Source organism: Nicotiana tabacum, chromosome 10 (assembly GCF_000715075.1).
Source record: "Nicotiana tabacum cultivar K326 chromosome 10, ASM71507v2, whole genome shotgun sequence".
Taxonomy (NCBI): Eukaryota; Viridiplantae; Streptophyta; class Magnoliopsida; order Solanales; family Solanaceae; genus Nicotiana; species Nicotiana tabacum.
In genome coordinates, this window is record NC_134089.1 from 78,846,246 (window position 1) to 78,856,990 (window position 10,745).

The following is a 10,745-nucleotide window of genomic DNA, read 5'->3' on the forward strand; positions in this document are numbered from 1 at the left end:
TAGCTGATATCCCTTGTAAAGTCCCTCTCCCTTTAGGATTGTTGTATTGAATAATATTTAAACATCACTGTATTATACGCATAAATGAAGAAAATAACAACTTATTCCTATAATACTTTCAGTTATCACCGGAATGAATTATGCAGACTTCGTCAACCGGTCCACAATAACCCAAACTGCATTATATTTCCTCAAGGTCCGTGGCCTACCACAAAATCCATTGTGTTGCGTTCCCACTTGCACTCCGGTATCCCGAATCTTTGAGTCAACCCACCCAGTTTCTAATACTCGTACTTCACCTATTGACAATTCAAGCACTGAGAGATATGACTGACTACATCTTTCTTTATCTTCCGCCACCAATAGTGTTGTTTTAAGTCAAGGTACATCCTTTTGACACCTGGATGTATGGAATAACGTAAACTGTGAGTCTCCTCATGGATCAACTCTCTCAACCCATTAACATTTGGAATACAAATCCGACCTTGAAGTCGCATAATAGCTTCATCTTCAATCACGACCTCCTTGACACCACCCAGCTGCACAGTGTCTTTCAACACCAACAAGTGAGGATCATCAAACTGGCGAGACTTGATACGCTCCAACAACGATGATTGTGCCACAACACAATCGAGAATCTGGCTAGGCTCCGAAACATCCAATCTCATAAATCGGTTGGCCAAAGCCCGAACATCCATGGCTATTGTCTTCTCCACCACCGGTAAATATGTCAAACTGCCTATGCTCTATGCCTTCCTACTCAATGCATCGACCATTACATTGGCTTTTCCTAGATGATATAGTAATCATAGTCTTTTAATAACTCTAACCATCTCCATTGCTGCAAATTAAGGTCCTTTTGCTTGAATAGGTGTTGGAGACCCCGATGGTCAATACAAACCTCACATGGAACGTCGTGTAGATAGTGCCTTCAAATCTTCAACGCGTGAACAATGGATGCCAAATCTAAACCATGCACAGGGTAATTCTTCTCATGAACTTTCAACTGACGAAATGCGGAGGCAATCACCCTAATATCCTGCATCAATACCGTGCCAAACCCAATACGTGATGCATCACAATACACATTGTAAGATCCACAACCTGTAGGCAACACCAACACGGGGGCTGTAGTCAATGCAGTTTGAGCTTCTGAAATCTCTCCTCACACTTGTCGGACCATTTGAAAAGAGCATCTGAGTCAACTTGGTCGTTGGGGCTGAGATAGATGAAAGCCTCTATGAACTGGCGATAATAACCTGCCAAACTCAAAAATTTCCAAATCTCTATAGCTAAAGTAGGTCTAGGTTTGTCTTGAACTGCCTCAATCTTCTTAGGATCCACTTTGATACCCTTAGAAGACACAACATGGCCCAAAAAGGCAACCGAGTCTATCCAGAACTCGAACTTCGAAAACTTGGTATATAACTGACGATCCTTCAATGTGTGAAGTATAATATGTAGGTGCTGGTCATGCTCCTCTCGACTACGAGAGTAAACCAAAATATCATCAATGAAGACAATCATGAAGGAGTATGAGTACACAAGTGCTGATCTCTTCTAAGTGCCGCTAGGACCAACACCGGGATCTGCTCAAGAAGTGCACAAGTGTAGTATGAGTACAACCGAACCGATGTACTCCGTAAGTGACGAGCCTAACCACGACGAAATAGTGATGAGGCTATAACAAAGCACTCACAATAAATTTGTACGAGTATAAGTAGAAAATAATAACAAAACAGAGAAAACAACAATAATATGAAAAGCGAAATAAAAACACACACAACAAAGGACCCTAAAGTATCACCTATGCTCAATTTCACAATGCAATACTGAAACAGAACCGACAACCAAGAACAATCAGAATATATCTTCTCTGTTGCAGCGCACAACCCAATTTTCATATACAATTTTAATATTTGTTGCGGCGCGTAATCCGATTCTTATATACAATTTTAATATTCGTTGCGACGTGCAATCCGATCCTAAATATCTAATCAATATCCATTTGGCGTGCAACCCGATTCCAATATCATAAGAACAATTAAATTTGGATTCAAATTTAAGGCTTAACAGCACCTTGGGATTAAAATTGTAAACCACCCCAAGTCGTATTAAAAGCAATCCAACACTAGCTTATTGATCCAAATGAATCAGTGTCAAGGTTATGCTCCAACAGTCGGGTCAAAAGTCTAAAGAAGGCACACACACACACACACACAAAAAAACCGTTTCGAGAAAGTTAGTTTTAGGAAAATTTCTGAAGAATTTTGCATGGTCAAACGGGTGTTTAACATCTCCCGCTAGAAAGGGCAAAGAGGGCGGATTCATAATAAAAGCTGGGTCAGGAAAGCGTGCCGTCATCCAAAAGACACGTTCCTTATTTGCAATTTCAATTGCCTAAAAGCATTCTTTCAGTGTGATTTACAGAAAAATCTCATATATACACCTAAACTGAGAATCGCGCGCCGTTCACTGACTGTGTTCGATAGAATGGCAACTTTTGAACAAGCTCCAGCAGGTGATCCTAAAGCCGGAGAAAAGATATTCAAAACCAAATGCGCTCAATGTCACACTGTCGAAAAAGGTGCTGGTCACAAACAAGGTAATTGGTCCCAATTTCATATAAAATTATGAAGATTTTCAATTGGTTTATGCTACTGCTACAATGATTCGAGACGTGAATATGATCTGCAGATTAAAGTTGTACGTTATGCTGCATTTTTATTTGTTAAAAGAAATGTGTTCAGGGGTGGCATGAATGTTTGAAGTAATCATAATCTTTCTTTTATGACAATTACAAATAAAGATTGCTCTCTGGGCACATATGCGGTTGTTGGAGACGCGTTTGTGAATTTCCAGGTCTCCCGTGTGAGGTAGTGCTTGGGTTTCAGAGCAGCCTCAAATTGCTTTTTGACTATATGAATCTATCAATATTTATGTTTCTCTATGTAGACGTCAATTGATCAAACATGAAGATTTAGGTTATCGAAATCTCTACATTTTCTATTGTCATACAAATCTCTACAACGACAACACGCATCAATTCCAAATAAGTTGGGGTTGGCTATATGAATCCTCACTAGCTTGTATGAGCTTGCTCACTTGCCGGTCCCAAACCTGAATAAGAATAAAGGAGAAGGGTTGTGGTAGGCTGGAAGTTACTAGCTAATTTCATGACATACAAATCTCTAATGAGACAAATAACTCTCCGTGAACTAAACCTTAATCACAACCAAAAAGAAAAAATCCTAATCAATTGTAGATTTTATGCTTCTTTATGATATGTCTGGAACATTTGACCATGTCTACTTCTAATTTTAATGCTTCTCTGACATACTTGGATTTGGAATGATGCCTATGATTTGTACAGTATTCTTCTCTTGTGCATATAGTTAATTAGAGGAGGCTACAGCTTGTCTGCTTTATTTAGCAGTTAGAGTTTTTTCTTATACATCCTAAATTTGCAGGACCCAATTTGAATGGGCTATTTGGGAGGCAGTCTGGTACAACTCCGGGTTACTCTTACTCTGCTGCTAACAAGAACATGGCTGTGACATGGGAAGAGAATACACTATATGACTACTTACTCAACCCTAAGAAGGTCAGAATAATTTGTGTTTGCTTTGCGAGATATATCCGTTTTGAACGACTTCAGTTCTTCACAAATACTGAGTGTCAAGAGCTCCTTGAAAAAAATTGCTTCTAGCGAAATTTAACTACATACATCAACGTGACCCTTCTATCTTTTTTTTTCTCTCTGTTTCCCCTGAAGTTCTGTGTCTCTTTTATTTGTTGGCCACAGTTAGGAGGTATTAGTTTTTTTTTTTTTTGGTAATTGAAACTTTCATATACCTGGGAAAATATTTACAAGTAATTCAAAAGAATCCTTACATACATGTTCCTATGCTTCCTATACTTCCTCCCCCCCTATACATCTTACTGTTAGGCTCACTAGCTTCTACCTATTACATCGGGTAATAATCAAGATTACGTAAGGCTTTTTCGACATCCTTGTTGCTTCGACAGTGTATTTCTTTTATGATTAGCTTGCCAATAATCTCCCATCTTCTCACTTTGTCTTGGAAGATTCTGCCATTTCTCTCTTGCCAGCCATAGTAAACACATCCCGCTAGTACCATCTTATATAGTTCTGTGTTTTCATTCCTTCTCGGTGTCCAATTTTCAGCCCATTTTAGTTCCTCTGTTCACCCATATATGGTTCTTCTTATACCTTGCCATATTAGCAAACTCTTCCATATTTTTGCTGCATATTGACACTCGAAGAATAGATGCTGGATAGACTCATTTGCATGCTTACACAGCACACATTCTTGATCAGTTTGTATGCCCCACTTTTGCAATCTATCCTTCGTGTATAGTTTCCCATGTGCTACCATAGTTAGCATGAAGATCCACCTAGGACACCCTGCATTGTTACACACCACTCTCCTCCAGCTCACTTTGCTAAAAGTTCCTTGTAGTTTATGGTAGATATGCTTAATAGAGCATTTACTCATTATTCTTATATCTTCATAGTTGTACCCTGCAGCCTGAGAACTCTCTTTAGCTTTCACAATCTTTCTCATAATCCACGATGCTTGATTCAGTTGTACTTCCCAGATGTTTTTATCCTTAATGTAATAGCTGTGTACCCATTGTATCCAATAGCTTATTCTTCTCTTTACATAGGTTCCAGAATTGTTTACTTATAGCTGCTTTGCTCAATAGGCTGATATTCATAACATTGAAGCCTCCTGCTGATTTAGGTAGACAAACTTTCTCCCAAGCTAGTAGTGCTTTCTTTGACACACTACTTTCCCCTGTCCATAAAAAACTTCTGCATATTGCCTCAATCAACTTTGTAATTTTCTTTGGAAACATAAAGATCTGAACCCAGTAAGTCTGGATAGAAAATAACACACTCTTGATAAGTTGAATCCTTCCTGCATATGATAGGAATTTGGCTGTCCAGGATGTTATTCTGCCCGCTAGTTTGTCAATTAGAGGTTGACATTGGCCTAGTGAGACTCTTTTGGAACTTAAGGGAACTCCCAAGTATCTCACTGGCAGCTCTCCTTTTTGAATGCCCAGGAACTCCATTATGTCTGCCTGAATATCATGTGACACCCCTCCAAAGAATATGGAGCTTTTGTTCTTGTTAATCACCCGTCCTGATGCTTTCGAAAACTCCATGAAGCAATTGTACAACAACTTAATTGATCCAATGTCACCCCTGCAAAACAATAAAAGATCATCTGCAAAACCAAGCTGCATTATCTGCAGCTTTGCACATTTGGGATGATAGTTAAAATCTGGTATCTGATTCAAAGTCTTCAGACTTCTTGTCAGATACTCCATTGCCAAAACAAATAGGAATGGGGATAGTGGATCCCCTTGCCTAAGTCCCTTCCTAGCTTCAAATGGCTGAGTTGTTGAACCATTTACCATGATTGTATAAGTAACACTCTGCACACATGTCATGATCCATTTAACAAACTGTTCAGGGAAAGCCAATGCATTCAAAATCTGTTGTAGAAATGGCCATTCAATAGAGTCATATGCCTTCTGCATATCCAGTTTCATCATGCATCTAGGTGACACTCCTTTCCTTCCATATCCTTTGACTAATTCATGACTTAGGATGATGTTATCAACAATCACTCTTCCAGGAACAAAAGCAGACTGCGTCTTATCAACTAAAGCATCCATAACTTGTTGAAGCCTCTTAGTCAGTACTTTAGAAATTACTTTATACAATGTTGTGCAGCATGAAATAGGCCTATATTCTTTAATGCTAGCAGGATTTCTAACTTTAGGGATCAAGATGATTGAGGTACAGTTAATAGGCTTAAACATTTGGGCTGTATCAAAGAAATCCAGGACAGCCTGTGTTACCTCCTCACCTATGACTTGCCATGACTTCTTGAAAAACTGCATTGAGCCCATCATACCCAGGAGCCTTCAAATCATTGATATCTTTCAAGGCTAGCCATATCTCTTGCCTGGTCACTGGTTGTATTAGGTGGACTTGCTGTTCTCTATTTAGGACTGCCCCTCTCTTCATTATATTTGGATTGATGGCTGGAATTGCTGATGCTCTGGACCCCAACAATTGCTTATAATAGCCCAGTATTTCTGCCTCTATGTCCTCTTCCAAATGTAACTGCATCCCCATATCATTAGTGAGAGTATGAATGCCATTCAAACTATTCATGTTCTTCATTTGAGCAAAGAAGTATGCAGAGTTGGAGTCACCAAGTTTTAACCATTGGACTCTTGACCTTTGCCTGTATATACTCTCCTCAATTAGTATCCATTTTTCTAGCTTACTTCTTAGTTCCTTTTCTTCCTCAATTAACTCTGTACTCTGCAGTCTCCATCTCATCTTCTCCTGAATTTCCTGTAGCTCTCTTCTGGTCTCTTTAACTCTGTCATCAACCCCTTTATAGTGCTGAGTGTTAAGCCCTTTGATTACTTCCTTTACTCTTTTTAGCTTACTCCAAACTCCCTGCATCTTTCCATCTGTTCCAGTTGTATTCCATGCTTGATCAACTTCTTGTATAAAATGAGGATGTTCAGCAATACAGTTAAAGAATCTGAATGGCCTAGCTTTCTTCATCTGCATTTGTGTAATCACTAATTTAAGTGGAGAGTGGTCAGACACAGATGGCTCTAGTATTTGTATCTTCAAACTAGGCATTGTCAACATCCAACTAGAATTTACCAGTCCTCTGTCTATTCTGCTGTATGTATGATTGTTAGTCCATGTGTAATCTCTTCCCACAATATGCAATTCATTCATACATGTGTCATCCATGAATTCCCTAAAGTCCTTTGTTTCCGTATCCTGTATCATAGTACCATGTTGCCTATCTTGGATATTTAAGACAGCATTGAAATCACCCACTGCTAGCCAAGGCCCTTGCTGCAGACTATGTATCTGTCTCAACTTCTTCTACATTTTCAATCTGTCTTTAATAGTATGCAACCCATAGTAAAACCAACTGTTAGTAGTTTTGAGAGTATTCTAATCTGTCCATGTATGATCTGTTCATCTATCTCAATTGGCTCAAACACATAAATCCTTGGATCCCATATTACCCAAATTCTGCTCTTATTGTTGTTGCTAAAGTTTGATATCCACTGTCAACCAGGAGCAACTTTCTTCATAATACTGTTAACTTTCTGCTCTTTTATTCTGTGCTCAACTAAAGCTATCACTGCCTTTTTATTCTGCTTAATGAACTCCTTTATCTCCTTTTGCTTATAAGCTTTATTTAACCTCCTAATGTTCCATGTTACCACACTCATACTAGTATGAATTGAGTGTCCTGATACATCCCCTGCACCCCAAAGCTCCTCATCTGCATACTGCTGGTTCCTGGATCATTATTGCTTGCTCACTTCCTAAGGATTGGAAGCCATTATTTCTAGATAGATTCTGCTCTTCAACTTGCTTTGTTTTGGCTAGTCTTGCTGCTGATTTACCAGTAACAGTTGTCCACCCTGCTTCATCAGCTTGTTTAGCACTATCAACTTGCATTATCTCATTCTCTGGTGGTTTTGTTGTTTCAGTCTGCTTTGTTTGTTGCTTCTCCTGCTTATTGTCCTTTGGGCCATCTCTATCTGTCCTTAGCCAAACTTGTTTGCCTTTGTTTATTCTCCCCTGGTATACCATCTTCTGAGTTTGTGGAGCTTTGTTTTCATTGCAATTATGCTCTATCTTTAGACATTTATTACAATATGCTGGTTCCCAATCATAGCTAATCTCCTGTTCAATTGTTCTGCCTATTGGATCTTGCAGCTCCACACTTTGAGGGAGAGGTTTAGTGATGTCCATCTCAATTAACATTCTTGCATAAGATATTCTGACTGATCCAGTAGTGCATTCATCAGCATACACAGGATTTCCCAGTGCACTCCCAATCTTACTTAAAGCCTTCATACTCCAGCAATTGAGTGGAAGATTAGGCAACCTTACCCACAAAGGGATGGTTCTCAAAACTTCATCATGCAGATTGAAGTCAGATGTCCATGCTTTCATTACTATGGGTCGATTATTGACAGTATGAGGTCCAGTAAACAATACTTGGTCCCTTTCTTCCAAATTAGCAAATCTAACCACAAAATAATCATCATTATGATAATAGATCTGAGGTTTAGTTGAGAATTTACCCACTGAGCTTATGAATCTTTCCATTGCTCCTATAGTAGGTGAATCGCCTATTACATACAGAACAATTGCTGAGCTCCATTTAGCATTTTCATGTTCAACATCCTCTAAATCTAATTTCACAATTTTCTCCCCATTTTGAATCACTGGTGCAATAAATTGTAAATTCATCCCTTTCCTTGCCAATTTATTCCCTACTACCACATTCGCCCATGATTGATTACCGTTTACCTTCTCTACTTGCTCAATACCACTGGGAATTTCTACAGTGCCAGATTTGCATGGCACTGTTTCATTGCTGTTTGGCGTCTTCAGCTGTGGTTGAGTTTTCCCGCTCCCAGATCCACCACCTTCGTCTCTAGCAGCTACAGGTGTAGCTATCACTGCTTTCATCTTAGCATTTTTTAGTGCTGGATCTGAATCCATCTTGCTCTGCTCACTTTGTATGTTCCTCGGAGTAACTGTCTCAGCTGGTTCTTAAATTCTCACTCCTTTTGGTGAGACAAACAGCTCCAATACTGCATTATGAGCCTCCGCTGATCTCTGGTCAGTGTACGGAACCTTCATAAGGTTCCTCTTGGGTCGACCTCTCCCTCCCATGGCTTCGAACTGCGTACGTTAGCAGGGCCACGTTAACGTGCGCCGAGAGAAACATTTGATATGAACATAGGAGGTATTAGTTACTTGAAAGAAAAAGTTAGGAGGTATTAGTTACTTAAAAGAAATAGTTAGGAGGTGTTAACTCTGGTCCAACTGCTGTGACTCTCCTATGCTCTCTCTGATCCTTTGGTTTGATTCTCAAGTCATGCCCGGGGGTGGGGGGGGTGATCATTTGAAAGGAATTTTATTATTTAAATCAGTCAAAACTGTTAAGTGGATGGTTTTCCTGCTTGAGTTGATAAATAATTTAAGGACACTTGGATATAAAAGAGCTGGCTACTGCAACAATTGAACCTCAGAGATGACTGACTGAAATAATGTCTGAAACTGGTGGAGAAGAAGAGAGTAAGATATTAGAGGACATGAGGTATCAAGATACGAAAAAGCAAACTATTTTTTTGCCTCAGGGATGACTGAGTGATAAAATGTGTGTAAATGGTGGGAGAAGAGGAGAGTATGACCATTAAGGGAATCAAACATAGGTCTAGCAGCAAACCTAGAAAACATATTGCAATTTTGTGCCCTTCGTTCACCAAGTTTATGCATAGGACTCTTGAAAGTGGGAATTGAAGAGGTCTTTGCACCTCGGAGTTGAGTGCTTTTGGGATAACATCTTGTGTGTAAGTTGTGTGAAGCTGCAGTAAATTCCACTGAACTTTTCAGGTTTAAATAGCTTGGAATGCATGCCTAAAAGAGGAGAGATTCTCAATTTAAATGGCTTAACTTGTCAGAGACTCAGAGTGCTGTATACTGGCCACTTGGTAATTGAACCCACCTATTCATCTAGAAAACCATGTAAAATTTAGCAGTAGGTTTCTGGGACAGGATACGAGGGATGACAGGAGTTAAGCTAAAGGGCACGGAGATATTAAAATACTAAAATGCTCAGTACTATGGTAAATGAAACTCAGGGATGACTGACAGGACAGATGCTAAGAACAATTTGGTTGCAGTTCTTTCTGTGTGGATCATGGTCATGATCATGCTCTTGCATCATACTGTACATTAACATGCATCGTGGCTTGTTCTTATATTTTCATCTCGTACAACTTAGAGCTCAAATTAGATGTGCTTGGAATCTTTTCTTAGGTACATATGTGTATGGATGCTTGTTAGAAGCTGAATGACTTGAAATCCTTTCTTTGCAGTACATCCCCGGAACAAAAATGGTTTTCCCTGGGTTGAAGAAGCCACAGGAGCGCGCAGATTTAATAGCTTATCTCAAGGAAGCAACTGCATGAAAACTTTCCTCTACAGAAGCATGATAATACTTTTTGGTAGTGGCCTAGGGAATAGTTTGGTCATTGATGCCAGTTATAGTTCAATTCTTTCTTACAGTCTTGTTATTTCTTAAATTAATTACTCCACGCGGATCTTTAAGCTATCTCTCTGGTTGAACTAAGCTGGTAACGAGGAATTTTGTCAAGAATATAACAGTTACTGTCTTCCAAACATTTATGTGCTTCCAGATGTGCCTTAGCATCAAACGAAATACTGCATTCTTCTCCAGTGAGTTGTTTAGTCCGGGAGTTTTTCATTTTTTAGTTAAATTGAATTGACCTAGAAAAGGAAAAAAGAAATTCGGTTTCTGGATCACCATTGTTATTTGTTTTTCTTGTTTCTCTTCATTAAAATCGCCCTTCTGGGTTCTTATCACCCAAAAAGAAAAACAGGACATTTTGACCCTTCTGGGTCTTCCCCTGAGTGTTGAAGACTGCTTGAGCGTGTGTCTGCATATCTGGACCTTTTTGGGAAACCTGGTCTTGCTCATAATGAGTTAATGTTATTTCTCCAAATGTTTTCTTCATCTCAGATTTTATTATATTAGAAAACAAGCCAAACACGAGGCATATTTCACTCAGCCTAACGTTTCTTATCATCTGTATTCCCGTGGGCCGTTGCTCTCTTC

General features: G+C 39.3%; 2 protein-coding genes across 2 annotated transcripts; one reads left to right on the top strand and one right to left on the bottom strand.

Moving 5' to 3' along the window:
- Window positions 1-299: 299 nt before the first annotated feature.
- LOC142165188 (uncharacterized) lies at window positions 300-698 on the bottom strand. The gene has a single exon (XM_075223799.1). The coding sequence runs from the start codon at window positions 696-698 to the stop codon at window positions 300-302; it is 399 nt and encodes a 132-aa protein (XP_075079900.1).
- A 1,434-nt stretch (window positions 699-2,132) lies between these two features.
- Window positions 2,133-10,345, top strand: LOC107777542 (cytochrome c). The gene is made up of 3 exons (XM_016597584.2): window positions 2,133-2,605; window positions 3,471-3,604; window positions 9,985-10,345. Exons 1-3 carry the CDS (start codon window positions 2,494-2,496, stop codon window positions 10,075-10,077), a joined length of 339 nt encoding a protein of 112 aa, XP_016453070.1. The 5' UTR covers window positions 2,133-2,493; the 3' UTR covers window positions 10,078-10,345.
- The last annotated feature ends 400 nt before the right edge of the window (window positions 10,346-10,745 follow it).